At 71.3% G+C, this 26,606-nt stretch overlaps 7 protein-coding genes across 8 annotated transcripts; 4 read left to right on the top strand and 3 right to left on the bottom strand.

Moving 5' to 3' along the window:
• Positions 1–6: 6 nt before the first annotated feature.
• UTP4 (UTP4 small subunit processome component) lies at positions 7–5,324 on the top strand. The gene is made up of 16 exons (XM_040571295.1): positions 7–258; positions 907–1,098; positions 1,187–1,271; positions 1,391–1,480; positions 1,744–1,955; positions 2,034–2,205; positions 2,297–2,388; positions 2,682–2,778; positions 3,155–3,219; positions 3,398–3,520; positions 3,664–3,823; positions 4,024–4,130; positions 4,311–4,406; positions 4,549–4,734; positions 4,938–5,048; positions 5,180–5,324. The coding sequence occupies exons 1-16, from the start codon at positions 100–102 to the stop codon at positions 5,294–5,296; spliced, it is 2,064 nt and encodes a 687-aa protein (XP_040427229.1). The 5' UTR covers positions 7–99; the 3' UTR covers positions 5,297–5,324.
• A 758-nt stretch (positions 5,325–6,082) lies between these two features.
• SNTB2 (syntrophin beta 2) lies at positions 6,083–11,821 on the top strand. Its single transcript, XM_040571402.1, has 7 exons — positions 6,083–6,555; positions 9,709–9,919; positions 10,197–10,398; positions 10,526–10,668; positions 10,753–10,949; positions 11,274–11,455; positions 11,556–11,821. Exons 1-7 carry the CDS (start codon positions 6,108–6,110, stop codon positions 11,646–11,648), a joined length of 1,476 nt encoding a protein of 491 aa, XP_040427336.1. The 5' UTR covers positions 6,083–6,107; the 3' UTR covers positions 11,649–11,821.
• Positions 11,822–13,389: 1,568 nt separating this feature from the next.
• VPS4A (vacuolar protein sorting 4 homolog A) lies at positions 13,390–16,670 on the top strand. The gene is made up of 11 exons (XM_040571009.1): positions 13,390–13,547; positions 13,717–13,828; positions 13,910–14,057; positions 14,147–14,208; positions 14,381–14,500; positions 14,683–14,839; positions 15,005–15,153; positions 15,279–15,360; positions 15,485–15,704; positions 15,798–15,938; positions 16,237–16,670. Exons 1-11 carry the CDS (start codon positions 13,527–13,529, stop codon positions 16,336–16,338), a joined length of 1,314 nt encoding a protein of 437 aa, XP_040426943.1. The 5' UTR covers positions 13,390–13,526; the 3' UTR covers positions 16,339–16,670.
• Positions 16,664–17,696, bottom strand: PDF (peptide deformylase, mitochondrial). Its single transcript, XM_040571010.1, has 2 exons — positions 17,156–17,696; positions 16,664–17,074 (listed from the first exon to the last, which is right to left on the bottom strand). Exons 1-2 carry the CDS (start codon positions 17,679–17,681, stop codon positions 16,917–16,919), a joined length of 684 nt encoding a protein of 227 aa, XP_040426944.1. The 5' UTR covers positions 17,682–17,696; the 3' UTR covers positions 16,664–16,916.
• A 99-nt stretch (positions 17,697–17,795) lies between these two features.
• Positions 17,796–20,386, bottom strand: COG8 (component of oligomeric golgi complex 8). The gene is made up of 5 exons (XM_040571008.1): positions 20,073–20,386; positions 19,731–19,938; positions 18,750–19,568; positions 18,375–18,543; positions 17,796–18,285 (listed from the first exon to the last, which is right to left on the bottom strand). The coding sequence occupies exons 1-5, from the start codon at positions 20,384–20,386 to the stop codon at positions 17,999–18,001; spliced, it is 1,797 nt and encodes a 598-aa protein (XP_040426942.1). The 3' UTR covers positions 17,796–17,998.
• Positions 20,387–20,408: 22 nt separating this feature from the next.
• Positions 20,409–22,608, top strand: NIP7 (nucleolar pre-rRNA processing protein NIP7). 2 transcript variants are annotated; one of them, XM_040570998.1, is made up of 5 exons: positions 20,409–20,577; positions 21,726–21,812; positions 21,888–22,026; positions 22,099–22,239; positions 22,317–22,608. In XM_040570998.1, the coding sequence occupies exons 1-5, from the start codon at positions 20,522–20,524 to the stop codon at positions 22,434–22,436; spliced, it is 543 nt and encodes a 180-aa protein (XP_040426932.1). In that variant the 5' UTR covers positions 20,409–20,521; the 3' UTR covers positions 22,437–22,608. The 2 variants fall into 2 exon arrangements, with proteins under 2 accessions (XP_040426932.1, XP_040426930.1); XM_040570996.1 differs by having other exon boundaries at positions 20,419–20,577; positions 21,888–22,239.
• Positions 22,609–22,998: 390 nt separating this feature from the next.
• TMED6 (transmembrane p24 trafficking protein 6) lies at positions 22,999–26,598 on the bottom strand. Its single transcript, XM_040571545.1, has 5 exons — positions 26,524–26,598; positions 25,473–25,685; positions 24,102–24,228; positions 23,784–23,935; positions 22,999–23,435 (listed from the first exon to the last, which is right to left on the bottom strand). Exons 1-5 carry the CDS (start codon positions 26,596–26,598, stop codon positions 23,211–23,213), a joined length of 792 nt encoding a protein of 263 aa, XP_040427479.1. The 3' UTR covers positions 22,999–23,210.
• Positions 26,599–26,606: the final 8 nt, after the last annotated feature.

Here is a 26,606-nt window from a genome sequence, read left to right as displayed (position 1 = left end):
TCCCGGTGCGCTTCCGCTTCCGGGAGCGCCGCGCGCACGTGGGCCCGGTGGCGGCGGGGCGGGGCCGGGGCCGGGAGCGGGGCCGCGCTCGGTGCCGGGATGGGGGAGTTCGAGGTGCACCGCGTGCGCTTCTTCGGCCTGGTGCCCGCCGGCGTGCGCTGCCTCGCCTACCTGCCCCGCGGCCGCCGCCTGGCGCTCGCCCGCACCGACGGCGCCGTGGAGGTGTACGGGCTGGGCGGGAGCTGCTTCCAGGAGAAGGTGGGGAACGGGGGCACCGGGGGGAACGGGGGGCCGGGTGGGCCGGCGGTAACCGGGCACCGGGGGGAACTGGGCACCGGAGGAGAACCGGGGTACCGACGGTAACGGGGGACCGGGGGGGGCCGGCGGTAACCGGGTACTGGGAGGAGCGGAGCAGTGGGGAACGGGGGGAGGCCGGGGGGTACCGGGGGGAACCGGGCACCGGGAGGGCCGAGGGGAGCAGGGCAACGCGGGACCGGGGGGGGCTGGGGGTAACCGGGTACCAGGAGGACCGGGGGCACCGGAGGGTAACCGGGCACCGGGGGGGCCGAGGGGAGCGGGGCAACGCGGGACCGGGAGGACCAGGGGTAACCGGGTACCCGGGGGACCGGGGGCACCGGGGGTAACCAGGTACCGGAGGGAGTGGGGCAGTGGGGGACCGGGAGGGGCTGGCGGTAACCGGGTACCGGGGGCACCGGGGGGAGCGGAGTTACTGAAGGGGCTGGGGGGAGCAGGGGCACCGGGGGGAACTGGGGGTGGCCAGAGGGAACCGGGCACTGGGGGGAACCGGGGTAGCGGCGGTAAGCGGGTACCGGGAGGACCGGGGGCACCGGGGGTAAGCGGTCACCGTGGGGAGCATCCCGGTGCTGAACACGCCCCCCCCCGCAGGCCATCCCGGGGCACCAGGCCCGCTCGGTGGAGGCGCTGTGCTGGGCGGCCGGGGAGCGGCTCTTCGGGGCCGGCCTCAGCGGGGACATCACCGAGTACGACCTGCAGCGCCTGCGCCCGGCCCGCGCCGTCGACGGCTTCGGGGGGCCCATCTGGAGCATGGTGGCCAACGGCGGCGGCACGCGGCTGGCGGTGAGTACGGGGACGGGGCCAGGACCCCACCACCACCACGGTGGCGGAGGAGCTGCCGCCCTCCCGGAGCTGACCCCGGTCCCCGCAGATCGGCTGCGAGGACGGCTCGGTGAAGATCTTCCAGGTGGTGCCCGGCGGCATCCAGTTTGAGAAGAACCTGGACCGGCAAAAAGGTGAGCGGGGGGCTCGGCGGCGGCGGCGTCCTCCCTGTGCCCCCCCCCCAGCCGCCCTGGCCCCGGTCACCGAGGGGCTGCGGTGCCCTGCGGCGCTCCTGGAGCCTCCTCCTTCGCAGGGCGCGTGCTGTGCCTCTCCTGGCACCCCTTGGGGACCCACATCGCGGCCGGCTCCATCGATTTCATCCGCGTGCTCGATGTCCGCTCAGGTAACGAGGTGCCCTGGCGACGGGGCACCGCTCCCCGCAGAGCCTGGGGTGGCCCCAGCCCCGGGGCAGCATCAGCAGCCGCGTGCCCCTGCTTTGGGGCGTCTGCACGGCTCCGCGGCAGCTCCCAGCCCAGGAGTCCTGCAGCGAGCTGGGCACGGGGAGGGGATCAGGCGAGGACTGAGGTTGCCCTGCTCCAGGCAGGGAGGGCACCCGGTCCCACCCCGCTCCCTTTCCCGTCCCAACCAATCCTTCCCGCACCTCAGGCCGGACGGTGCAGAGAATCATGGTGAACTACCACGTGCCAAAGCCCAAGAAGCGCGAGTGCGTGGTGTGGAGCATCGCCTTCCTGTCCGACGGCGCCGTCGTGAGCTCGGACTCGTTCGGGAGGGTGCAGTTCTGGGACTGGGAGCGGGGCACGCTGCTGGAGTCCCACACCGTCAGCACCTCGGCCGTCCTCTCGCTGGCTGTGTCAGAGGTAGAGCTCACGCCTGCTCCTGGCAGCGGCGCCCGTCGGCCCCGTCCCCTGCGAGCTGCAGCCCTCTTTTCCTCCCAGAAGGAGGACAGCATCGTTGTGGGCACCTCGACGGGGGCCACCTACCAGTTCCAGCTGCTGCCGGTGAAGGCGGGCGGCCAGGAGAAGCGCTGGGTGCGGACGAAGCCGTTCCAGTACCACACGCACGACGTGCGAGCCGTGGCGCACAGCCCGACAGCTCTCATCTCCGGAGGTAGGGGCTGCGGGGCGTGCTCACCAGGCAGGCTTGGGTGGCGGCGTCCCCCTCCCCGACGCCTCCTCACCGCGCTCTGCCTGGCTCCCAGGCCTGGACGCCCAGCTGGTGATCCGCCCGCTCATGGAGAAGGTGCAGAGGAAGGGCTACGAGGCGGTGCTGCGCAAGTTCACCTTCCCCCACGTGAGTGGGGCGCTGAGCGGGGTCCTGCGGCAGCTGCCCGGGGCGCGGGGCAGGCTCTGCGGGAGCAGCGGGGCCCTGCGGGGTCCCCTCCCCAGCCCTGGCACCCGGAGGCTCCCGCGATGGGGCTGGGAGCTGGTGAGCCTGTCCTGCTGGTCCTGCTGGGGCTCCCTCTCTGGGCTCCCATCCCACGGCACCCGAGCCGTTCCCCTCCGGCCCCCCGGGGCGTTTTGGCTCGCCCCAGCCCTTTCGCCCCGGCTGCGGGCTCCTGACAGCGCGCCCGTTTCTGCCCGCAGCGCCGCCTCGTCTCCTGCGCCAGGAAAGCCCGGCTCCTCCTCTTCCAGTTCTCCCAGCACCTGGAGCTCTGGAGACTCGGCTCCACCAATGAAACCGGTGAGCCTGCGGTGGCTGTCGGGTACGGACGGTGGCTGTCGGGTACAGACGGCTGTGTTTTACCTCGGGGCAGAGCCCGCAGCGCCCGGGGCGCTTCAGGGTGCGAGCAGCCCTGCTGCTGGGGCAGCGGGGTGGTGTTTAACATCCTCTGTGCAGCTCTGCTCTGCTCACGGCTGTGCTGCTGCTGAGAGCACGCTCTTCTCCCTGAGCTGCCTGGTTCCCGGGGAGCTCAGGCCTGGGGTGAGGCCGGGGAAGGGTCTGGGGCGTCCCTTGGTGCCCCTTGGCTGGCACCGCTCCCCCGGACCCCCAGCTGCTCCCTGGGAGCTGTGTGGTTTCCGTGTTTGCTGACGTGCTGCCTGCTTGGTTGTCATCCCAGGAAAGGACGGCGAGGTCCTTCCCGTCTGCCGCATGCCTGAGCACCTCCTGCAGCTCAAGAGCAAGGTAGGGCCGGGCCGGGGCAGCAGGAGGTGGCTGGGAGGCTCTGCTCCCTCCGAGGGCTGAGCTGGGGGGGGCCAGCAGGGACCCGCTGCGGTGCCCGGCCCCACGAGGAGGGCTGTGCGGGCTCGGGATGCTGCCAGGGAGGCTCTGCGGGCCCCGCTCAGCACCTCCACGTCCCCAGGGTCCCGAGCACATCTACTGCAGCTGCGTCTCGCCCTGCGGCAGCTGGGTCGCCTACTGCACGGCCTCCCGCTTCCACCTCTACCGCGTGCAGCACGAGGGCGACAGCGTCAGCGTCAAGAAGGTGGGCACGGGAAGGAGCGAGGGAAGGGCGGCGGGGGGAGCTCGCGGGGAGCGGGGGCTGCTCGTGACACCGGGGGGTGGGTCGGAGCAGCTCTGGGGCCGGTTGGCGGCAGTGGGTGACCTTCTTGCTGCCTTCCTCCTCAGGTCCCCGGCGTGCCCAAGCTGCTGCTCCCCGCGTACCAGCTGCAGTGCGCCTCCGACTCGGGCCGGCTCTTTGTCGCCTCTGACCGAGGCTCCGTCCACGTCCTCCAGCTGCTGGAGCCGGGGGGCTGCAAACACCTGCACACGCTGCGCCCGCCCGCAGGTGGGGAGCGGGCACCGGGGTCCCCTGGGGTGCGGCCCCTTGCCCACGCTGGGTTTTGTGGGGCCCTGCCCTGCCTCTGTGTCAGCCCCGCGGGGCGCTGATAGGGAGGGGGGACGCAGGTCTGGGACGCCTCGGGGGGAGGCTCGGTGGCTCCTTGGGCCGTCAGCACCCACTGGGGCGGGTGCACGGCGTTCCCCCAGGCACGGCCGAGGCTGTTTACCTGCTGGCATCGAGCGCTGATGGGAACTGGCTGGCGGCGGTCAGCGGGGACTGGGAAATCCACGTGTACAGCCTGAAACACTTCAAGGTAGGAGAAGGCGCCGGGGGGCTGAGCGCTCTGCCTCGGGGTGCTGCGAGCACGGGCTCTGTGCAGAGGCCCTGCTGCGTCCCTGGAGCAGGGAGGGAGAGGTCCCACGGGGCGTTAGGGAAGGTCTGCGGTGCAGAGGCTGTCCCCGCGTGCTCCCAGCTTTGTCCCCTCCCCTTTCAGCACCACTGCACGGTGCCCACCTACAGCTGCGCGGTGACGGCCCTCGCCATCCACCCGGCCACCAACAACCTCGTCATCGCCTACGCGGACCAGCAGGTAGGAGCTGTCCCTGCTGCTGTCCCCGGCAGGATCCTGTCCCCACGCAGCACTCGCAGCCCGGCTGGGGGTGCTGCGTGCTGGCACGGGGGTGATGCTGGGTGGTCGTGGGGCCGCCCCCGTCCCCTCTCCCGCCCCGCAGCTCTTCGAGTTCAGCATCCCCGAGAAGCAGTACACGGCCTGGAGCCGCACGGTGCAGAACTGCGGGCTGCACAAGGCCTGGCTGGAGAGGGACACCCCCATCACCCACATCGCCTTCAACCCCCAGAACCCCGCGCACATCCTGCTGCACGACGTCTACATGTTCTGCGTCCTCGACAAGTCCCTGGTGAGCGGGGCTGGGGGCTGCCGGCGCGTGCTCCGGGGGGGGATGGGATGCTCGTGCTGGTGGAGCAAGGGAAGGGCACCGGGGGGTACTGGGGAAGGCCTGGGGATGCCGAGTGCCTGCGGGACCCGGGGGCCAGGATTTGCACCCGGGGCCCGTCCCAGCCCGCAGGAGCGCGGGCAGCTGACGTGGCTGTGCCCCCGCAGCCCCTGCCCGATGCCAGCGTCCCGCTGCTCAACCAGAGCGCCCTGAAGCAGCTCCCGGAGCCCGCCCGGCAGCGGCAGCTGCACGCCTTCAAGATCTGCAAGAAGTTCCAGGTGGGCTCACGGCCACCGGCCCCTGCCCTAACCCCGGGCGGGGGGGTCCCGGTGCCCCGGGGCGCGGCGGGGGGGCTGTGTTGGGGCTGGGGATGCCCCCGTGCCCGCTGACCCCCCCGCCGTGCCCGCAGCCGCTGCTGTTCGCCGAGCTGCTGGAGGAGAACCGCCTGGTGCTGGTGGAGCGGCCCCTGGCCGATATCCGCGCCCAGCTCCCGCCGCCCGTGCAGCAGCAGCCGTTCGGCACCTAGCGCCGCGCAATAAACCGCTGCCACCGCCGGCACCGGATCCGCTCTGTCCGGGGGGGCGCGGGGGGGCACCGGTACCGGGGGAGGGGGGCAGAAAGGGCAGGGGAGGGGGCAGCGGTACCGGGCCGGGGGGCGGTGCCAGTACTGGAGGGGGCTGGGGGGGGAGGTGGCACCGGTAGGGGGGGTTGGGGGGGGGGGCGCTGGTTCCGGGGGGGCAGTACCGGTACCAGGGGGCGGGGTACTGGTGCTGGTACCGGGCTGGGGAGGGGCAGGGGGCGGCAGTTCTGGGCCCGGCCAGGCTGGGTGTGGGGCAGCGCCGGTACCGGGCCGGTACTGGGGGGGGGGGACGTGGCACCAGTAGTGGGGGGGGTGGGCGCCGGTACCAGAGGGGGACGGGGGGGTGGGCACTGGTACGGGTATGGGGAGGGGACACCGGCACCGGGCCGGGCAGGGGCGTGTGGAGGGCGCCGGTACCGGGCCGGGGTGCGGGTGCGGGGGGGGCGGTCCCGGTACCGTGTGGGGCTGGGGGCGGGCGCCGGTCCCGGGCCGGTCCCGGAGGGGGACGGGGCGGTCTCGGGGGGCGGGCGCCGGTGCCGGGCCGCGGCGGCGGGGCGCTCCGCTCTCCCTTAGCGCGGCGTGACCCCGCCTCCTCCCGCCCTCTCCGCCAATCAGGGCGGCGCCCCCCACCGGCGCCCCGCCCCCTCCGTCCCGCCGGCCCAATGGCGCGGCGCCATGCGGGCGGGGGCGTGTCCCCGGCCGCCCCGCCCCCGGCCGCCCCGCGCCCGCCCGCCCGCCCGCCCGGCGCAGCGGCGGCATGGCCGTGTGGACGCGCGCCGCCAAGGCGGGGCTGCTGGAGCTGCTGCTGCGGGAGCGCTGGGTGCGGGTGGCGGCCGAGCTGAGCGGCGAGGCGCTGAGCCTCACGGCCGAGCCCGGCGAGCCGGCGGCCGAGCAGCTCAACGGCGTGCCCAACGGCGGCGGAGCGGCGGAACCGGCCGGGAGCGGCGGAACCGGCGGCGGCGTGCGGCGGGTGCGGGTGGTGAAGGCGGAGGCGGGCGGGCTCGGCATCAGCATCAAGGGCGGCCGCGAGAACCGCATGCCCGTGCTCATCTCCCGCATCTTCCCGGGGCTGGCGGCGGAGCGCAGCGGGGAGCTGCGCCTGGGCGACGCCATCCTCGCCGTTAACGGCGTCGACCTCCGCGACGCCACCCACGACCAGGCCGTGCAGGCGCTGAAGCGAGCCGGGAGGGAAGTCGTCCTGGAAGGTAGCGGCACCCCCCGTGTCCCCCCGCCCCGGTCCCCGGTGTCCCCCCCGGTGTCCCCGCCCGGCCTCCGGTGTCCCTTCCCCGTCCCCCGTGTCCCCCCCCGGTGTCCCCTCCCTCCGCCCCCCGCGCCCCGTTGCCGGCTCTCTGCCCCCCCCTCGTTTCCCAGTCCCGGTCGTGGCCTCCCCGCCTGTCCCGCCCCCGCTCACCGTGGGGGGCCCGGTCGTGTCCCCGCTGGTGGCAGGGTATAGGGGTGTCCCCCTCCTGGGCTGGGGACGGGGACGGGGACACCCCCCCGACAGAGCTGGGACCCCCAGCTGCCGTGTCACCCGGTGCCCCCCGGGCTCGGCCGCGGTGCCCCGGGGGCTCCCCGTGGTGCCCAGCCCCGGTGCGGCTCCGAGGGCGGCAGCGCCCGGGCTCGGTGCCTGCGGTGAAGCCGGCGCAGGGCTGGCCCGGCACAGCGGCCGCCTCCTGCCCGACCTGTTCCCCGGCAAGCTGGGGCAGGACCTGCCCGGTGCGGCACTGCCGGTGCCACCGGTGCCTGCACGGGTCCCCGGTGCCCCGCGCGCCCTCCTGTCCTGACACCCGCCGGGGCCGCGTGCCGGTGCGAGGGCGTGCGGGGATTTGCGCGGCTCAGCTGCCCCCGAGGGCCCCGGGGCACCGGGGGACGAGGAGGGGACGAGGCTCCCACCTCGCCTCCCAGCCCGCGGCCGCCCGCTGTTGTTTTTGGCAGAGCAGACGCGGACTTGTCGCCTGAGCGCCCCGCGGGTGCCCCGTGCCGGATTTGCTGCCTCTCCTCTGCCTCCGGCACCGTGCCCCTCCGCTCCCGTCTGGCACCGTGCCACTCGGTCCTGTCCCGCAGGAGCCCCACGAGTGTCTGTCCCTCGCTCCCCAGCCAGCCGCTGGGCACGGCTGCCCCTTCCTGTCCCGTGGGACAATCTCCGCTCTGGGGGTGCGTGGGGCTGCTCAGGGCCTGGAAGAGGACCCAGCAGCGCCCAGCAGCGCCCCTCCAAAAAGGGTTGGAGACTTTGGTGCCGGCTGCGCTGTCCTTGGGAGGCCCCAAAAGCGCTGGCAGGGGCCGTGGTGCTCAGGAGCTCCAGCACCGAGCCCTGCGCCTGCTCTCCAGCGCTGGGCGTTATTGTGGGGACCTGCAGTGGGTGCCCTCCTCCTGGGGCTGCCAGCACGCCGCATGGTGCGACCCGGTGTGCTTGTGGCGCAGTGGAGAGGAGCCCTGCTGCGTTTCAGCAGGAGCTGGGGGCCGAGCTCTGAGCCCTTGGGCCCTGCTGGCTGGGGAAGTTGGCAAAGGGGAAGAAGGGTTGTGAGGGCAAACCCGCGCCCATGGGTGGGGAAACCGCTGCGGTGCCAGCGGGAGGGGGCTGTGCGGGGCCAGGGTCAGCGGTGCCAGGGAGCACTCGGGGGTCTCAGCCCTGCTGACACCAGCGCGAGCCCGCTGGGTGCACGCAGGGGGAGCAGCCGCCTTCCTGCGGCAGGCTGCGCGAGGGTGCAGCAGCGCTGGGTTTCCTTTGCGGTGAGCGCGTAGGCGGGCCGGGCCGTGCCGTGCCACGACAGCCGTGCCAGGACGGGGCCCTGCAGGTGCCGTGCCCCCTGCACCCCACCGGCACGGGGGCTCCCTGCCTGTGCCATGCAGGAGCACTGCCCAGGCGGTGTCCCCGGGCAGAGGCTGGCTGCAGCCACCCCACCCGCTGCCGGCCACCTCGGGGCTGGGGCGCGCTTCCTGTGGTGGCCGAGCCTGCGCAGCCCGGCACGCCGTGCCGAGGGGGCGGCCGGGGCTCGGCTGCTGCAGGAGGCAAACTGCTGGGGTGGTTTTACCATCCCTGGCCACCCGTAGCCTGCTGGCCTGGCGGTGGTTTGCTGTGCCGTGGTTGCACGGCCAGTGCGTGCTCTGCTCCCCGTCCCCAACCTCGGCTGGAGGCTGGAGGCCGCCAACATCTGGCCGCCAGCTGCTGAGCGGCCCCCGGGGGGACGCTGCCCCCTGAGCCCCCTGCCCGCACCCGTCCACCTTGGGCGCTGCGCTGCCCGCTGGGGATTAAAGGTGCGTGGCGAAGGCGTAATCCGGGGATAAGCGCGGCGGGAGGCTAATATTAACTCCTTGGCTGCCCGCAGCAAGGGCAGGCGGCTCGTGGCAGCGCGTCCCCCTCCCGCTGCCCAAGGTCTGCAGCCCCGCTGCCCCCGCGTCGCGCTGCCCTGCACGGGCACCACAGCAGCACTGCTGCCCGCCGCCTGCGGTGCTTCCCCCGTGGCTATGCATGGCCTACTTGGCCACGGGGAGCTGCATTTTGCAGCCGTATTTCACAGCAGATTAGAGCTTATTTGCTTTTTTTTTTCCGATTTTAATTCCCTGCTGCCCTGTGGCGTACCGGGGCTGCTGTTCCCAGCGCGGCTCCTTCTCCCTCGCAGCCAGACCAGGGCGGCAGCTGCAGAGGTTGGGAACCCCCGGCCCTAGCCGTGCGTGCGGCTTTCCTGCTCGTCCTCAGCCCTGCTCTGGCACGCAGCGCCGCACGCTCGCTGGCGCCGACGCTCCCTGACATCTTGAACGAGTTGGAGTTCCCCGAGCGTGACAGCAGGGAGCAGGGCCCCGCGCGGGGCCGCTTGTGCTGGCGAGCCCGAGGAGCTCGGCCGGCTGGGGGCTGCGTGGGCGCCGTGGGGTCAGCACCCAGTGAGCAATGGGTGTCAGCGAGCTGCGTCCTGGCACGCCGCTGCGCTCGGCGGGGCCGTGCTGCTGCCTGTTTGGGGAGGGACGGTCCGTGGGGGAAACGGAGCCGGTGTCTCCTTCCTTCCTCCCGGCCTGGAGAGGAGCACGGAGCCGGGGACATCCTGGCTGGAAAGTCCTCGTCCTCCTCCCGCTCCCGGGGGCCTCGAGCGCCTGTGGCGCTGGAAACTTGGACAGTGGTGTCCTGCAGGGCGGGCCAGGATGGGCTGCAGCCTGACCTCCCGCCCGGCCCATTGTGCTGCGCCGCCGGCCCCTTCCGATCCCCGCGCCCTGACGGTACCGGGACGAGACCCCCGCGCCCCTCGCGCCGCCGGCTCCCAGCCGGGGGTCGCGGCTCCCCGGCGCTGGGGGGCGTCCCCATCCCTCCGCGCTCCGGTCCCCGCGGGATCCCCCATCCCTAACGCTGCCCGTTGCTCCGTCCCCAGTGAAGTTCATGCGGGAGGTGACGCCCTACATTAAGAAGCCGTCGCTGGTGTCGGACCTGCCCTGGGAGGGGGCCGCCCCGCAGTCGCCCAGCCTGAGCGGCAGCGAGGACTCGGGCTCGCCCAAGCACCACGGCGCCCGGGACCGCAAGGTCATCCCGCTCAAGATGTGCTTCGCCGCCAGGAACCTCAGCATGCCCGACCTGGAGAACCGGTGAGGGGGAGGCAGGGGGGGGTTCCCGGGACGCGTCGCGGCGGCGCTCAGGAAATGCTCGGCGGTTTGGCCGGGGCCCAGGGCTGCGCCGTGCCCCCTCCCCGGGCCCCCGCGGCGCTGGCAGCCCGCCCGCCCCGAGCCCCGCGTCCGGCTGCGTTTGCAGGCGTTGGGCCAGGTCCTGCTTGGCTGGGCGGCCCCGTCGTGTGTGGGTGGCGGTGGGGGGGGGGGACAAGGACGCACCCCGCTGCACCCCGTCCTAGTGCCCTGTCCCCTGCAGGCTGATCGAGCTGCACTCGCCGGACAGCAGGAACACGCTGATCCTGCGCTGCAAGGACACGGCCACGGCGCACTCCTGGTTCACGGCGCTGCACGCCAACATCACCGCCCTGCTGCCGCAGGTGCTGGCCGAGCTCAACGCCACGCTGGGCGGCGGCGCGGGCGGCCGCGAGGTGAAGCACATCGCCTGGCTGGCCGAGCAGGTACGCGGGCGCTCGGGGGACGCGGTCCCCAGGCTGGCACCGTGCGGCGGTGTCCTCACCCCGCGAGGCCGGGGATTTGGCTGCTGGGGGCTGTGGCTGCCCCTCACCGTGACCCCGTCTCCGTCAGGCGCGCCTGGACGGCGGGCGGCAGCAGTGGCGGCCGGTCCTGATGGCGGTGACAGAGAAGGACCTGCTGCTCTACGACGCCATGCCCTGGACGCGCGACGCCTGGGCCTCGCCGTGCCACAGCTACCCGCTGGTGGCCACCAGGTGGGCTGGGGACGGGGGGCTGCGGCCGCACGCGTGGGGCACGGCGCTGTCCCCGCGCCCCTGACGTCCCCCGTCCGTCCCCAGGCTGGTGCACTCGGGCTCGGGCCGCCGCTCGCCCTCGCTGGGCTCCGACCTCACCTTCGCCACCCGGACGGGCTCGCGGCAGGGCATCGAGATGCACGTCTTCCGCGTGGAGACGCACCGGGACCTCTCCTGCTGGACGCGGGTGCTGGTGCAGGGCTGCCACGCCGCGGCCGAGCTCATCAAGGAGGTGTCCGTGGGTGAGTGCGCGCTGGCAGCGGGGGGCTCTGCCCGCAGGGAACGGGATGGGGCTGGGAAGCGGCAGGTTCCGTGTCCCCAAAGCACTGCTGGCAGCAGTGGGGGCACTCAGCGTGACTGCCTCCCTGCCTCCTCCGCCGCCCGGGGGCAGTGCTGGGGTGGGTGAGGCAGGACCCCCGCAACCTGGGGACGCTCGCTCCCCAAACCAGGGACTCAGCCCCGCTGGGTTCACATCCCCGAGGCCACCAGAGTGGCGATGGCACAAGGGCAGTGCCAGGGCTGCCTCGGGTGCACGCAGGGACCCAGAGGCCTGCCTGTGCCCGCAGGCTGCACGCTGGGCGGGCAGGAGGTGAAGCTCTGCATCCACTACGAGGGCGGCTTCACCGTCTGCCGCGAGGAGGGGGGCGGCAGCGTCCTCTTCCGCTACCCCTACGAGAAGCTGAAGATGTCGGCGGACGACGGCATCAGGACCCTCTACCTGGACTTTGGGGGCCCCGAGGGGGAGCTGGTGAGGACGGGACCCCCCCCCAAGGCTCTGAGGCACCGCCGGGGTCGTGGTGCCAGGGGTGCCCCCGCGCTCTGACGCCGCTCTCCCCTTCCCTCCGCAGGCGCTGGACCTGCACTCCTGCCCCAAGCCCATCGTCTTCATCTTGCACACCTTCCTCTCGGCCAAAGTCACCCGCATGGGGCTGCTGGTGTAGGCGACGGCCCCGGAGCCCCCGACCCCAACCCCGCAGCACAAAGCAGCCGGAGGAAGCACAGAGCCCCCGCCTCCCCTCCCGCCGCACCAGTGCCTTGGGGCCGGGACTGCCCCCTGCCGCGGCACGGGGGGGCTCCAGCAGCACCCCCCGGTCCCGAAGCCATCTCCCATCTCACCGCCTGTGCCTTGGAGCGGGGCCGCTGCTCCCCGCGCCCCACGAGACTGGGCTGGGCGCTGCGTGCGGCTGCTCGCCCCCCTCGGGGGTCTTGTCTTAAAAATTTGGGCACTCAGGGGAACGCCGGGACCCGGTCCCACGGTGCTGGTGCGGGCAGGGGGCTCGGGCCCCCTCCGTGCTGCTCCCAAACTCTAAGAGCCAGAAACAAACGCCGTCTCCTTCCTGGGTTCGGGGTCGCCCCGGGCTGGGGGCTGCGGGGCCCCTGGGGAGGGGGGGGGGGCGCAGATTTATGCACTTTTGCTTTTTGTACTTTACCTCTGACCCTCGCGTGGGGACAGGCGCTGGGGGCCGGGGGTGTCCCCGTCACGCCCCCGGCCAACCTCCTCCGCAACCGTTTCTGCTTCCCGCGGGGCTCCGCGGGCCCTGGGGTGCGCCGCAGGCAGAGCCCCCTCCCCACGGCCCCGGGCCGCGCAGCCCCTTCTATTTTTGTACTCTTTGTAAATCGCTATTTATACAAAACCTCCGTGTCTGGGCTCTCACTCTTGCTCCTGGGACTGTGGGGTACGGCACGGCACAGCCGGCGGGTGCTGTGCACGGGGAGCCGTTGCACACACCATGCACGTGTCTGCACGCCCAGCGTGCTGCACGCACACACTGCGTGCTGGGGGGTGCTCGGGGCATGCGCTGCCTGGGGGGGTGTGTGGGCATCGTGCACAGGGGGTGGGCAGTGGGTGTGGGCCGGGGGTGCACAGGGTGTGCACAGTGTGGGGGCTGCGGGTGTGCGTGGGGGTGTGTGCACTGTGTGTGTGTGTGTATGCGGTGTGTGTGCTGGGTGTGTGTGTGCTGTGCACTGTGTGTGTAAGGTGTGTGCACCGTGGAAGGTGTGGGCACTGTGTGTGCAGGGTATGCACTGTGTGTGCGCTACGCACACCGTGTGTAAGGGATGCACACTGGAAAGTGTGTGCACTGTGTGTGCAAGGTATGCACACTGTACATGGTGTGTGCATGCTGTGTAAGGCACGCAGGCTGGGTGTGTGCTGTGCACACTGTGTAAGGGCTGCACACTGTGTAAGGTGTGTGCACTGTGTGTGCAAGGCACGCACACTGTGTAAAGGTGTGTGCACGCTGTGTAAGGGCTACACACTGTGTAAGGCATGCGCACTGTGCGTGCAAGGTAGGCACTGTGTGTGTAAGGGCTGCACACTGCGCGCTATGCACGCTGTAAGGCGTGCGCGCGCTGTGCAAGGTGTGTGCGCGTGTGCAAGCTGCGCACGCTGCAGGGTGTGCACGCCGTGTAAGACGCACGCTGGGTGTCCGTACAGTGCACGCACAGCGCCGTGCACGCGCCCCGTACCCGTGCACGCGCCCCGTACCCGTGCCCGCCCGCACTGTGCACGCGGGGCGGGGCGGGGCGGAGCAGCGGGGGGCGGGGCTTGCTGGAGGGGGGCGGGGCTAACGGAGGGGCGCGTCCATCGCCGCCCCGCCCCGCGGTCCCGGCGGGTGCCAGCAGGGGGCGCTGCCGCCGCCGCCGCCGCCGCCCAGAGCCGCAGTCGCGGGCGGTCCCGGCAGGGCCCCGCCGCCCAGAGCCGCGCCGGGCCGGGCCGAACGGGGCCGGGCAGGGCCGTTCCGTTCCGTTCCGGGCAGGGCAGGGCAGGGCAGGGCAGGGCCGCGCCGAGCCAACGGCGGCCGCCACCGTGCGATGCGATGACCACGTCCACCCTGCAGGTACCTCCCGCCCCGCCGGGACCGGCCGAGGGGAAGGCCCGGCCCTGCCCGGCCCCGGCCCCGGCTCCGGCCCCGGCTCCGGCCCCGGTCCCGCTGCGGGCGGCCGCGCCCCGCCGGCTGCCCCCCCGCAGGCCCCGGCTGACGGCGGCCCCCCCCCCGCCCCCGGCAGAAAGCCATCGACCTGGTGACCAAGGCCACGGAGGAGGACAAGGCCAAGAACTACGAGGAGGCGCTGCGGCTGTACCAGCACGCCGTGGAGTACTTCCTGCACGCCATCAAATGTGAGCCCCGCCGCTGCACGGCCCCCCCCGGCACGGCCCGGCCCCGGCGGGGCAGCGGGTGACGGCTCCGGGTCCCCGCAGATGAGGCGCAGAGCGACAAGGCCAAGGAGAGCATCCGCGCCAAGTGCATGCAGTACCTGGACCGCGCCGAGAAGCTGAAGGACTACCTGCGCAGCAAGGAGAGGCAGGGCAGGAAGCCCGTCAAGGAGGCCCAGAACGACAACAAGGGGTGCGTGGGGGTGCCCAGGGCCCGGCCCGGCCTCAGCACCTGCCCTCCTCGCGGCACGGCCTCCCCTCCCCTCCTCCCCTCTTCCCCAGGAGCGACAGCGACAGCGAGGGCGAGAACCCGGAGAAGAAGAAGCTGCAGGAGCAGCTGATGGGTAGGGGGCCGGCTGGCCGCAGCGGGCGCCGTCGTGCGCGGCGCCCGAAGCCGTCGCAGGGGGTGGCTGTGGTGGCCGGGGCTCGGTGCCCGGGGGGGTCGGGTGGGCCTGGCTGCGTGGGGTTGTGGGGGGGTTGTGGGGGGACGGGGGGGCTCTCACCGCCGCCTCGCAGGTGCCATCATGATGGAGAAGCCCAACGTGCGGTGGAGTGACGTGGCTGGCCTGGAGGGAGCCAAGGAGGCCCTGAAGGAAGCCGTGATCCTGCCCATCAAGTTCCCACACCTGTTTACCGGTGAGAGTCACCGGCAGCGCCGCGGCTGCCGCTCGCCTGTGAAGAAGGGCCTCGGGCCCCACGGCGAGGGGCAGCAGCTGGGGCGTGTGCATGCAGGGAGGTGACCCAGAGCAGCGGGGATGTATGTCCCTGGGGGCCCCAAGGTCCCTGCACAGAAGCTTTGACGCTGGGCTCTGTCGCAGGGAAGCGCACGCCCTGGCGAGGGATTCTGCTCTTCGGGCCCCCTGGCACTGGCAAGTCCTACCTGGCCAAGGCCGTGGCCACCGAAGCCAACAACTCCACCTTCTTCTCCGTGTCATCCTCAGACCTGATGTCAAAGTGGCTGGGAGAGAGCGAGAAGTAAGCTGTCACGGGGCTGCGGGCTGCCTGAGGGGCTGCTGCCAGGGCGGGCAGGGGCAGGAGGAAGCGGCGGTGCGTGGGGCTCGCCCCCCTGGGCAGCGTGGGGCCGTGGTCCCTTGCCCAGTGCTCGGGGCGTGGGGACCCAGCACCTGCCTCTGTGCCCAGGCTGGTGAAGAACCTCTTTGAGCTGGCGAGGCAGCACAAGCCCTCCATCATCTTCATCGACGAGGTGGACTCGCTGTGCGGCTCCCGCAACGAGAACGAGAGCGAGGCGGCCCGGCGCATCAAGACGGAGTTCCTGGTGCAGATGCAGGGTGCGTGGGGCTCCCCCGGCGGGTGCACTATGGGGTGAGGGGGGGATATGGGGCAGGGTGGGGGCTGGTGGAGCCAACCCTTCAGGGATCCCTCTCAAGTGTCCACCTTCTGTTTCCCGGGGCAGGTGTGGGCAACAGCAGCGATGGCATCCTGGTGCTCGGCGCCACCAACATCCCCTGGGTGCTGGACTCGGCCATCAGGAGGAGGTGAGCAGCACGCAATTCCTCCGCAGTGCCCCAAAACGCGGCACCACGCTGTGCCCCGCGGGGCTGCAAGGTCTGGCAGCAGTGGGGGCGCATCCCCTGACCCCCCCCACCGTGCCGCGCTCAGGTTCGAGAAGCGCATTTACATCCCGCTGCCCGAGGAGGCGGCGCGCGCCCAGATGTTCAAGCTGCACCTGGGCAACACGCCGCACTCGCTGACGGACGCCAACATTCACGAGCTGGCCCGCAAGACCGAGGGCTACTCGGGGGCCGACATCAGCATCATCGTGCGGGACGCCCTGATGCAGCCCGTCCGCAAGGTGCAGTCGGCCATGCACTTCAAGAAGGTGAGTGGGGGGCCGGGGGCTGCCCGCTGCAGGGGAGTGGGTGCTGGCCCCCCCCCCCCCTCCCCCCCCCAGCACCGCCTGCCTCTGCGCCAGGTCCGCGGTCCCTCCCGCACCAACCCCAACCTCATCGTGGACGACCTCCTGACGCCGTGCTCGCCCGGGGACCCGGGGGCCATCGAGATGACCTGGATGGAGGTGCCCAGCGACAAGCTGATGGAGCCCATCGTCTGCATGGTGAGTGGGGCTCCGACCCGGCCCCGGCGCTCGGCCGCCGTGAGGCCTGGCCCCGGCTCAGCAATGCTGCGGCCCCGGCCCTACCGGTTCCTCCTCCTGAGCCACCGCCTGCCTCGGGGACTGGCGGAGGCGCATGGTGGCTTCAGCAGGCTCAGCACCTCACGCGCCGAAGCGGGCAGCCCCAGGTCCCCCCCCTGCCTGCCCTGCGGCAGCACCCTGGTGCCCGGCGGGGACGGGGGCACAGCCTCAGCACACTGCCACCCCCCTCTGAGCGGCCGCCCGCCTCCCTGTGTTGCAGTCGGACATGCTGCGCTCCCTGGCCACCACCCGCCCCACGGTGAACGCCGAGGACCTCCTGAAGGTGAAGAAATTCACAGAGGACTTTGGGCAGGAGGGATAAGGGCCTCGGCAGCGGGCGGTGGGGCTGGGGCACCCGCGCCCCCCCCCCACCCCCCCTCCCTGCGCCCCGGCAGGCGGCCGTGCCAAACAGGCTCACCCGCAGCTCACAGCTCAACCCCGCTCACTTCAGCACCCGGCGGGGCAGGGGAGCGCTGCCCGGGGTGGGGGGGGCTGACACTACTGGGGGGGGGGGGGGGGCGGGGGGCCCCAGTGCAGCCGGGTGCTCCTCCTACTGCTCCCCTCTCTTCTTCCTGCTCTTTTTTATTTTTTAAATTAATGCTGCTTCGGGTTCTGTCTTGTTTATATGAAAATAAAAACAATCCAAAAGCTTCAGACGGTGCCCAGCTGCAGGACACCCCCCCCCCACCCCGCATCCCCCCAGCCAGCAGCCTGCACCCCAGCCCCTTCCCTCCCATGGCCTGGGTGCTGCTGGGGGCAGGGGGGGGCGGACGAGGCCCAGCACACCCCAGTTTGCAGACAGGACACGAGGCGGGGGGGGGGGGGGGGGGCGCCGCACCGCGCGCTGTGTTGCCGCGATGAAGCCGTGCTGGGGGTGCCCGGTGCCGCTGCCGTGCGGCGTCAGTCGAGGAGCTGGCTCCAGGCGGTGTTGGCGAAGGTGCGGCTGTCCATGCGGTCGATGAAGAGCACGCCGTCCAGGTGGTCCAGCTCGTGCTGGATGACGCGGGCGGCCCAGCCCGACGCCTCCCAGCTCACCGGCTGCCCGCTCTCGTCCACGCCTGCGGCGGGAGAGCGGGGTCGGACCGGTATCGGACCGGGAAGGGGATCGGGGGATCGGTGGGGTACCGGGGGAGCCGTACCGGAGACGTGCACGGCCCAGTGCCGCGGCACGCAGGCGGAGAAGCCGCGGAGGCTGGCGCAGCCCTCGGGCGCGGTGACGAGGCGGGCGTCGAGCACGCGGAGCGCGGGGTTGACGAGGACGCGCAGCGGGAAGGGCTCGATGCGCTGGGCGCTGCGCAGCGCCGCGGGGTAGCGGCTGCAGCGGGCGGGCGACAGCTCGGCGGCGAAGACCCGCAGGGGCACGCCGAGCTGCGGGGCGCTCAGCCCCACGCACGGGCCCCGCCGCAGCCCCGATGCCAACGCCGCCGCCAGCGCCCGCAGCTCGGGGCTGCCCAGCTGCTCCGCGGGCACGGCGGCGGCGGGGGCGCGCAGCACCGGTGTGCCCACCTGGCACGGCTCCGAGAAGGGCGGCACGGGGGGGCCCAGCACCCGCCGCCGCAGGGCCTGCCAGTACGAGCGCTCCCGGGCCCCCCACGAAGCGGCCCCGCAGCACCGGGAGCCCCCCGGGGCCGCCACCGGGCGCAGCCGCCGCACCGCCACCGCCATCTTAAGGACGGACGTGACGCGGGGGGCGGGGCGGGGGCGGCACCGGGAGCACCGGGGGGAGGCACCGAGAGGGAGGACGCGGCCCCACGGAGCACCAGGAGCAGCCCCAGGCACGGCGGTGGCACGGGTTTATTGCTGCGGGCACGGCGGGCGCAGACCCCACCACGCAGCCCCACCGGGCAACCGGGGCTGTGCCCCCCCCGCTGTCCTTTTTCAGCTGTCCCCCCCCGGCTGTCCCCTTTTCAGCCGTCCCCCGGGCAGCCACACGCAGGGACAGACGTGTCACCGTGTCACCGTGCAGCGCGGTCCCTTCCCCGCTAGCTCACGGCTGGCGGCGCGTCCGGCAGCAGAGCCCCCGCCGCGGGGTCCGTGGGGTCCTCCTGGCCCTGTGCTGCCGGGGGCTCCCCCACCACGGCCCCCTCCTCCTGCTGCTGCGGTGGGCACGGGGCCGCTGCGGGCACAGCGCTCTGCAGCACCGGCTCCTCCTCGCCCGGCAGCGGCTCTGCCTCCCGGGCTGGCAGGACGGCGGCCAGCAGCTCCCTGATGGCGGCCACGTCGACGCAGCCCAGCCGGCCGAAGCGCTGCAGCTGGGCCGGGGGAACGCCTGCGGGACACAGAGAGAGGGCTGGGCACGGTCCTGAGGCACAGCGGCACCGCGTCCCCGCCGCGACACCTCCCACAGCAGGGCCTTACCCAGCGCCTGCGCGATCTGGGCCGGAGGGAAGAGCACCTGGAGGCAGCGGTTCAGGTAGGGGAGCAGATCTTCCAGGAACGCCGTGCAGAACTGGACAAAGAGCTCCTGCTCACGGCCACTGAACGCCGCTTCCTCTGCCCGGTGGAAAGCCAGGATTATTTTGGTCACCTGAAGGAGGAAGACAGAGCCATTAATCCTGTTAATCTCCAAGGGCCCGGAGCAGCCCCCCCAGGAAAACAGCGGCTTCTCTTCCACAGTGACGCAACCACTTAGACAAAGGCAATATTTCAGGCAAGAAGAGACTGTCCTCATCTTCTGCCGCTCTGCCAAGACAAAGCAGGAGCTGGGCACAGCTCCGAGCCCCAGCACCTCACCTTGCTGAGGGCGTCCTGCAGGCAGGCGGCCACGTCCTGGGCCAGGGCGATGGGGCAGCAGAGCCGCAGATCGTTGAAGGCGACCAGGAGGCCGTTGAGGAAGCAGGCGAGGGGCGGGAAGTCCAGCAGCACCATGGGCGGCTGCAGCGTCCCCGGCTGGGCCGTGGGTATCGGCACGGCCGCCGCGCTGCCCAGCACGGCCGGGGCGGAGATGAGCGTGTAGGAATTCATCTCCTCCTGGAACTTCTCCACCGCCTCCTCCACTGCCTCGCTGAAGGTGGCGGCGGCGACGCGCTGGAAGATGGGGGCCAGCTGCCCGCGGAAATCAGCCCCCACCCTGCTGAAGGAGAGGCCGAAGTACATGCACTGCCCCAGCAGCGAGTCCAGGCGGCCGCCCACCCCTCGCTGCAGGTCGCGCTCCAGCACCTGCAGGAACTCGGAGACCTTCTGCAGCACCCAGCCGTGGAAGATGGCCCCCTCGTTGAGGGTGGGCTGGTCGGGGGCCAGGAGCGGCTCCTCGTCAGAGAAGATGGCACGATACTGAGTGACGATGTCAAAGAGGTGGACGCGGCAGGTCTCGACCGTCTTGGTGAGGTGAAAGTAGGGGTCGTCCTCGGGGATGGAGGCCTGGATGGAGCGCAGCCAGGCGTCCCGCGCCTGCAGGAACTTGATGCGCAGCTCAGCCTCCGTGAAGACGTCCATGCGCCGCAGGTAGCCGATGACCCGCAGGCAGGTGGGCAGCGGGATGTTGGTGCGGAGCTGCTGGATGAGCTCGTTCAGCATCAGCTGGGTGGACTGGCGCACCTCGGCCACGATGCCCTGGGGAGGGAGAGAATCACAGAATTGTAGGGGTTGGAAGGGACCTCGAAAGATCATCGGGTCCAACCCCGCTGCCAAAGCAGGTTCCTTGGAGCAGGCTTAGCGAGAACTCAGCCACGGGGACCGGGGGACGGCAGCGCGGCGGGTGCAGGGCGGGCGCACCTGGATCACGGGGATGCTGCTGTGCTTCTTCTCCAGCCGCCGCACGTAGGCAGCCAGCTCCAGCGCCTCCTCGTAGTAGCGGTTGCGGACGCAGGTGTCCATGAGCTGCGGGATCTCCAGGATCTCCAGGATCTCCGTGTGCCGGTTCAGCGTCAGGCTGTTCATCCGCCGGCTGCAGGCGATGGCCTCGGCGTCGCGCACGAAGTTCCTGCGGGGACGGGACGGGATCGGCGCGGGGGTCCCGAGCCCCGCTCAGGCCCCCCCCCGCCCCCCGGCCTCCCCTCCCCGTCCCCAGCGCTGACACCGGCTCCCGGCGCCCCCCCCGGCCCCCGGTCCCCGCACCGGCAGGCGTCCTGCAGGGCGGGCAGGCGGTCCAGCAGGCTGCCGAGGCGGCTCTCGATGCCGCCGAAGCCTCGGCCGGCGCGCCCGGTGCACTCCGCGGAGCGGATGAAGGCCCGGTAGTGCTCGAAGGCCAAGCGCCGCGTCTCCGCCCCGACCCGCGCCCGCTCCGCCGCCAGCCGCGCCGGCTCCCGGCCCAGCTCCGCCAGCCCCAGCGCCGCCAGCTCGGCCACGTAGGCGGAGAGCTGGGCGCCGCCGGGCCCCGCCGCCGCCGGGCCGCGCAGCCAGGCCAGCAGCCGCGCCTCCTCCGCCGCCATCGCGCCCGGCCCCCGCCGCCGCCGCCGCCGCCGCCTCCCGCTGCGCCGCCGCCGCGGGTTCCGGCCCCGCCGGTTCCGGTTCTGGCCCCTCCGGTTCCGCTTCCGGCCGGGCCCCCGCGTGCGCGGCGAGGGGAGATGCGGCCGCTCACCGAGGCGGAGACGCGGGCGGTGTTCGAGAAGCTCGGGAGATAGTGAGCGGGCACCGGGAGCGGGGGGGCACCGAGAGCGGGGGGGCACCGAGAGCGGGGGGGGGTACCGGGACCGGGGGGGGTAATGGGACCGGGGGGGTACCGGGACTTGGAGGGTAGCGGGACGGGGGGTGGTACCGGGACCGGGAGGGTACCAGGACTTGGGGGGGGTACCGGGACCGGGGGGGGGCATCGGGGTTGGGGGAGGGCACCGGGACCGGGGGGGTACCGGGACTGGGGGGGGGGTACCGGGATTGCGGGGGTGGGTACCGGGACCGGGGGGGGGCACCGGGACCGGGGGGGGGGGGGGTACCGGGACCGGGGGGGGGCACCGGGACCGGGGGGGGGGGGGGTACCGGGACCAGGGGGGGCATCGGGATTGGGGGAGGGCACCGGGACCTGGGGGGGTAATGGGACCAGGGGGGTACCGGGACTTGGAGGGTAGCGGGACGGGGGGTGGTACCGGGACCGGGAGGGGATACCAGGACCGAGGAGGGGCATCGGGGTTGAGGGAGGGCACCGGGACTGGCAGGGGTAACGGGATTGCGGGGGTGGGTACCGGGACCAAGGGGGGGGCACCGGGACTGGGGGGGGGTACCGGGACCGGGAGGGCACCCGGACTGGGGTGGGTACCGGGACCGGGGGGGTACCGGGGGAGGCACCGGGGGAAACCGGGACAGGAGGCACCGGGAGGGGTTTACCAGAACGGCACGGGGGGGGGCACCAGGGGAGGGGTTACCAGAGGGGGGTGAGACACCGGGATGGGGAGGGACACTGGGACGGGGTACCAGGGGGTACCGGGAGGGGGGGTACCAGGTGGGGGAGTACCGGGATGGAGAGGCAGCACCGGGGGGAACCAGGATGGGGGCTACCAGGACGGCACCGGGATGGGGAGGGGCACCGGGACGAAGGTTATCGGTGGAGGGGAGGGGGGCACCGGGACAGGGTTACTGGGGGGGAAGTACCGGGAGGCACCAGGCAGGAGGGTCCGGGGGGCAGAACTGGGAGGCACCGGGGTTGGGGCACCGGGACCAGGGGAGGGCACCAGGATGGGGGCGAGGGCTCGGGGCAGGGGGGACCGGGGGGGACACGGGGGTTGGGGCTGGGGCCGGGCCGTCGGCAGGTGGGGTCAGACGCCGCCCGTCCCGCAGCATCGGCGAGAACATCCAGCTGCTGGTGGAGCGCCCCGACGGCACCTACTGCTTCCGCCTGCACCGCGACCGCGTCTACTACGTGAGGTGAGCCGGGGGCCGCGGCCGGCGGGGCCCGTCCCTGCCGCCCCGCCGCCCCCTCAGCCCCGTGTCCCCCGGCAGTGAGAAGCTGCTGAAGGGGGCGGCCAGCATCCCCCGGGACAGCCTGGTGGCGCTGGGCACCTGCTTCGGCAAGTTCACCAAGACGCAGAAGTTCCGGCTCAACGTCACGGCGCTGGATTTCCTCGCGCCCTACGCCAAGGTGGGGCGCGCTCCCCCGGCCGGCTCGGCCCCTCGGCCCCCCGGCCGCTCGCTCATGGCGCCTCTCTTGCAGTACAAGGTGTGGGTGAAGCCCGGCTCCGAGCAGTCCTTCCTCTACGGCAACCACGTGCTGAAGTCGGGCCTGGGCCGCATCACGGAGAACACGGCGCAGTACCAGGGCGTGGTGGTGTACTCCATGGCCGACGTCCCGCTGGTGAGCCCCCCGCCTCCTGCTGCCAGGCACGGGGGCCGGGGTGCAGAAACCTCCCTTTGCTCTTTTTTTTTCCCCAGGGGTTTGGGGTAGCTGCAAAGTCCACCCAGGACTGCCGGAAGGTGGACCCCATGGCGATCGTGGTGTTCCACCAGGCCGACGTCGGGGAGTACGTGCGGAGCGAAGACACGCTGACCTAGGGGAGCGCGGGCGCTCGGGAGCTGTGAGCGTTTCTGGGCAGAAGGGACTTGTCCTGCCCCCTGCGCGGCAGCAGCGTGCAGAGCTGCCAGGAGCTCACCCCGGGCAGGGGGCTGTCACCACGCACGTGAGGAGGAGGCACCAGACGGTTGCATAAAGCCTGATCCTTCCCCCGAAGCGCTGTTGTCTCCTGTCAGTCACTTCTCAGCCTTGACGCCTGCCTGGGGTTGAGGCATCCCCAGTGGTACACGGGGGGTGAACCCCAAGCAGCACAGCACCTCGTGAGGCTAAGCAGATGAAGCCAGAGCAGGGCCCCCCCTGCTGCGGGTTGAGCTGTCGCAGGCTGAGGGCTCTGTTACGGGAGGGAGGAGGAGGGCAGGCAGCTGCCCGCAGGGCAGGGCTCGCCCCACAGGCTGGTACAGAGGGAGGGCAGCCAGCGCTACCCCCTCCCTCAACAAAGCAAGCGTGTTAGAGCGTTTTTTTATTGGGTTTATAACCAAAAAAGGCAGGTTGAGACACTGCCTAAAAGCTGGTAGACACAGAACAAACTGCTGCGCAGATACAAAGGGGTGTTTTGTTTATTTTGGTTAGGAGGTAACTTCAGTTAAGGCAGGGCTGGAGCTAGAGGCTGGGTGAGCTCTGCTTCCAGCCGCGCCACCTCCCAGCGCAGGATCCAGGCTCTCCCCCCTCTCAGCACGCAGCAGGAGGGGCTGATGCAGCTCGGTCCCAGTGCTGCGGGCAGAGGCAGGCTGAGCGCCGCTCCCGTCGGGGCGCTGTCAGCACCTCGGCTTGCTGGAGCCCTGCACGTTGAAGAGACGCTTCAAGAAGTAAAGCTGCAGGACCCCCGAGAGGACAATGACACAGCTCTGCGCCATCGACCAGCAGTTGACGTAGTGGTAGTTGGACTCGAGCAGGAAGGAGTCGGCCCCTTTCCTCATCCGGGCAAAGTTGTAGAACCGCCACATGTGGAAGATGTGGAGCTGCAGCTTGTGAATGCTGACCTGCAGACACAACGCAGCGGGAGAGGAAAGGAGGCGCTGCCGCAGGGGGCTCAGCACCGAGTTAAGCTGCAACACGTCAGGCAGTGACAAACGCCCTTCTTGGGTCCCTCGGGAAGGACTTGCCCATCCCTGCAGGACTGCCGGAAGCCAGCCCATGAGCAGCACGCTTGGCACACCAGCGCAGGGCCCTCGCCGCTCCCCAACCTGGATCCCGGCCCTGGATACCGCTGGGATCCTCCGTTCCCAGGATGGGACGGGCAGCCTCGCTGCTTTCTTTATTTCCAGCCCGTTTGGGGTCTGCCTGACACGCGCTGTTTCAAAGCGCTCTGTGGTGGAAGCGGCACTTACCCCGATGGCCTCCAAGGTGTCATTCAGCTGCCTCCTCTCTGCTGGCTGCTCCCTCTCCACGTTGAAGCCATCGTAGTAGACACCAAAGTTGAGGTACACCTGCATGAAGCCGAAGTGGTTATGCTGGTTGTCCAGGCACAGCTGGTAGAAACCTGCAGAGAGAAGCGGGGAGTTTTGTCCCCTGGGTGGCAGAGCTGCAGCTGCTTCAAGCCAACACTGCAGGGAGGGTGCCCGGGGAGCTCACAGCCCCCAGACCGCAGGCAGCAGCCTCCCGGCCCTGGCGGGGACCAGGGCAGCAGGGACCAGGGCAGCAGGGACCTGTCTCCCTGGTGGGGAAGTTGATCTGTCCTCGCACGTCCTGGGAAGCGCCGATCTGGAAGCCGTTGGGGTCGCTCGCTGTGGCCAGGATGATCCTGCTGTTGGCGAAGCCCGTCGCCCGCTGGACCTGCGGGCAGGGGATAGCAAACAGTGCCCTGCCCCGTGGGGATCCCGTCCCCACCCTGCAGGGCGCTGCCTAAGGGTGTTTGTGTGCCCAGCTCCGCACCCAGGGAAGCGGAGAGCGGAGTGAGCGGGGCAGGAGCCCAGCAGGGCCTGGGGAGGGGTTTGGCCATCGCTGGGGAGCTGAGGGGGCCGGCTGTGCCCCAAGGCCAGGAACAAAAATGCTTGTGTGAGCTGCCAGCTACAAGTAACGAGGAGAAAAACAAGAGTCAAAGATATGGCACTGAGAAATTTAACCCTGAACGGAGGTTCCTTGTCCCTGCTCCTGGTGCTCACGCAGACCTAGGGTTGCTGTTGGTCCCAGGAGGGCCAGCAAGGCTCCACGCACACCATCAGCCCCGCAGAGCAGCTCCTGGCGCAGCTCCCTGCTGCCCACAGCCACTGCTGTCGGTGCTCTGGGCTGGGCGAGCACACGTTTGGGGACGGAGCTGGGCTCGTGCTAAGTCCCCACGTGCGAGCACCGCGCGGCCGCTGCCTGGCGCAGGGTGGTGGCTCTGCCCCGCTCCCCTTCAGCCAGGGCAGTGTAAACAGGAGATAAAGGGGCTGGAGTTTCCCTCGTGGGAAGGCGACCAAGCACAGGGAGAAGCAGATATGGCTGCGCGGGGACCTTCAACGCTCCTTCAGGTGCTCCGAGGAAAGCCGAGGTCTCCTGCAACGGCCTCCAGCAGCTCAGTGAAGGGCAGCGCTCCCAAAGAGCCAGCTGCTCATCAACCTGAGCTCCCTTGGGGTGCACAGGCACCACAGCTGGAGCACTCAGCATCTGCTTGCTCCACACCTACTTAGGGTTTTAGAGCAGGTACTTGAGGAAAAAAAAGGCTTGATGATGAAAACAAAGCTGCCTCAAAAAAAAAAAAAGTCTCAGTCCGCAAGAGCAGCCATCCGAGTCACCGCAGCCATTCCCCAGCGCGACCAAGGCCCTTCCCCACGCAGGGCAAACCGCCGCCGCCCCGAGGACAGCACGTCTGGAGCTCAGCCGGCACGTGGCCGTCATCCTGCAAGGTAAGGGCCCCTTCCTTTCCTGCGCCGGCCTGGACCAGGCAGGGGGAGACGTGCGCGCTGCAGGACCCGCCAGCTGCCACTGGCCATAGAGCCGCTGTGGGACTGACCCAGCGCCCCGTTCCCGACCCCATTAGCCCCATTAGCAGAGGCGCCGCACTTACAGCCTCGCAGAACCCATCCCGCAGCCCTCACCTCGTAGCTGAAGAAGAAGTTGCCGCTCTGGTGCGCAAACTGCCAGAAGCACTCGGCGGCGCCGGCGGGGACGATGACGGCGAAGTCGTAGCGATCCGCGCCGCGGAAGAGGGGCTCGTCGCTGGACCCGCTCAGGGGCTCGGTCCTGGGGCACCCGGCGGGGCCCGGCGGCACCAGGAGCAGGAGAGCCAGCAGCAGCATGCTGCTTCCAGCCTGCAGCCGGGGCAGGAGCAGGGAGCCTGGGGGGGGGTAATCATTAACGGCGCCTGCGCCGCCGCTCGCTCCCCGCTGTCACCTGGCAGCGCTGGGGCTGGCGGCAGCAGGAGCGCGGAGCAGGCTCCGCTCCTCGAGGTGCTCTCCGTGCACGGCGGGGTCGGGCTGGTGTTTCCACGCCGGAGCTCACCCAGCCGAACCCTTCTGCTGAGGGTGCTGCGAGGAAGCGCCACGGTCACCAGCAGCAGCTCCCGGTGCACAGCGCTGGGCCTCCTGTTCCCAGCCGGCCTCGCCCCTCTTGCAGAGGAACCGCAGCGCTCGTGAGCGAGATGCTTCAGCACAAACGTTTCACTCCAAGAAGCACGCGCAGCCCTTCGCAGGCCGGCTGGGCAGGGCGCGCTGCTGCCCCGCTGCTCTCCTCTGGCACACCGCGTGTTTGCCTGGGGCAGCCGGGGCAAGAGCCCAGAGCAGGGGAGGGGAGAGAACACGGAGAACACGCTCTGTGCCCGTCTTGTCTTCTTCCACCCGGGCGCGCTGCGGGCTCTTCCTCACACTGGCGATTCCTGACGCAGCGCTCGTTTCTTCTCACCAAGCCTGGAACGAGCCCTGCAAGCTCAGGGCGGTCCTGTCCGCCTGGGGCTGCTCCAGCACAAGTGAAGGAGCTGCAGGAGCAGCAGGGCAGGGAAACGCACAGCCACTGACAGATGGCGGGGGAAGCTCGTGCCAGCAGCTGCTGAAGGGCAGAGGGGAAGCCAGGTGTTTCCGAACAGCCTCCTACCCAGCACTAGCTCCAAAGGAACGTGGCCACAAAGCCACCCGCACCTCCAGTCCGTGTTGCCGATTTCCCGTCTCTGCAGAGCCGACCCTTACGGGGGTGTTGCAGGTTACGTCTGCCACGCTGGCACACGGCCATCAGGGCTT

The sequence above is a fragment of the Cygnus olor genome, chromosome 12, assembly GCF_009769625.2.
Source record: "Cygnus olor isolate bCygOlo1 chromosome 12, bCygOlo1.pri.v2, whole genome shotgun sequence".
Taxonomy (NCBI): domain Eukaryota; kingdom Metazoa; phylum Chordata; class Aves; order Anseriformes; family Anatidae; genus Cygnus; species Cygnus olor.
This window is presented reverse-complemented; position numbering and strand designations above follow the sequence as displayed.

What these genes read in the sequence shown, in the direction of transcription:
- COG8 (XM_040571008.1), bottom strand. Translation starts at nt 20,386, where the DNA reads ATGGCGGCGGAGGAGGCGCGGCTGCTGGCCTGGCTGCGCGGCCCGGCG. An exon ending in GCCCTGCAGGACGCCTGCCG is followed by an intron (nt 19,939 to 20,072) that starts GTGCGGGGACCG and finishes CCGTCCCCGCAG; the next exon opens with GAACTTCGTGCGCGACGCCG. An exon ending in CCAGATCGCGCAGGCGCTGG is followed by an intron (nt 18,286 to 18,374) that starts GTAAGGCCCTGC and finishes TGTGTCCCGCAG; the next exon opens with GCGTTCCCCCGGCCCAGCTG.
- SNTB2 (XM_040571402.1), top strand. Translation starts at nt 6,108, where the DNA reads ATGGCCGTGTGGACGCGCGCCGCCAAGGCGGGGCTGCTGGAGCTGCTG. An exon ending in ATGCCCGACCTGGAGAACCG is followed by an intron (nt 9,920 to 10,196) that starts GTGAGGGGGAGG and finishes TGTCCCCTGCAG; the next exon opens with GCTGATCGAGCTGCACTCGC. An exon ending in CATCAAGGAGGTGTCCGTGG is followed by an intron (nt 10,950 to 11,273) that starts GTGAGTGCGCGC and finishes CTGTGCCCGCAG; the next exon opens with GCTGCACGCTGGGCGGGCAG.
- UTP4 (XM_040571295.1), top strand. Translation starts at nt 100, where the DNA reads ATGGGGGAGTTCGAGGTGCACCGCGTGCGCTTCTTCGGCCTGGTGCCC. An exon ending in CGGCTCCACCAATGAAACCG is followed by an intron (nt 2,779 to 3,154) that starts GTGAGCCTGCGG and finishes TTGTCATCCCAG; the next exon opens with GAAAGGACGGCGAGGTCCTT. An exon ending in CACGCTGCGCCCGCCCGCAG is followed by an intron (nt 3,824 to 4,023) that starts GTGGGGAGCGGG and finishes GCGTTCCCCCAG; the next exon opens with GCACGGCCGAGGCTGTTTAC.
- VPS4A (XM_040571009.1), top strand. Translation starts at nt 13,527, where the DNA reads ATGACCACGTCCACCCTGCAG. An exon ending in GTTCCTGGTGCAGATGCAGG is followed by an intron (nt 15,154 to 15,278) that starts GTGCGTGGGGCT and finishes TTCCCGGGGCAG; the next exon opens with GTGTGGGCAACAGCAGCGAT. An exon ending in TGGAGCCCATCGTCTGCATG is followed by an intron (nt 15,939 to 16,236) that starts GTGAGTGGGGCT and finishes CCTGTGTTGCAG; the next exon opens with TCGGACATGCTGCGCTCCCT.
- PDF (XM_040571010.1), bottom strand. Translation starts at nt 17,681, where the DNA reads ATGGCGGTGGCGGTGCGGCGGCTGCGCCCGGTGGCGGCCCCGGGGGGC. An exon ending in CTGGGCCGTGCACGTCTCCG is followed by an intron (nt 17,075 to 17,155) that starts GTACGGCTCCCC and finishes CTCCCGCCGCAG; the next exon opens with GCGTGGACGAGAGCGGGCAG.
- TMED6 (XM_040571545.1), bottom strand. Translation starts at nt 26,598, where the DNA reads ATGGCCGTGTGCCAGCGTGGCAGACGTAACCTGCAACACCCCCGTAAG. An exon ending in CTTCCCCACCAGGGAGACAG is followed by an intron (nt 23,936 to 24,101) that starts GTCCCTGCTGCC and finishes TTCTCTCTGCAG; the next exon opens with GTTTCTACCAGCTGTGCCTG. An exon ending in ACACCTTGGAGGCCATCGGG is followed by an intron (nt 23,436 to 23,783) that starts GTAAGTGCCGCT and finishes TTGTGTCTGCAG; the next exon opens with GTCAGCATTCACAAGCTGCA.
- NIP7 (XM_040570996.1), top strand. Translation starts at nt 20,522, where the DNA reads ATGCGGCCGCTCACCGAGGCGGAGACGCGGGCGGTGTTCGAGAAGCTC. An exon ending in TTCGAGAAGCTCGGGAGATA is followed by an intron (nt 20,578 to 21,725) that starts GTGAGCGGGCAC and finishes CCCGTCCCGCAG; the next exon opens with CATCGGCGAGAACATCCAGC. An exon ending in GACCGCGTCTACTACGTGAG is followed by an intron (nt 21,813 to 21,887) that starts GTGAGCCGGGGG and finishes GTCCCCCGGCAG; the next exon opens with TGAGAAGCTGCTGAAGGGGG.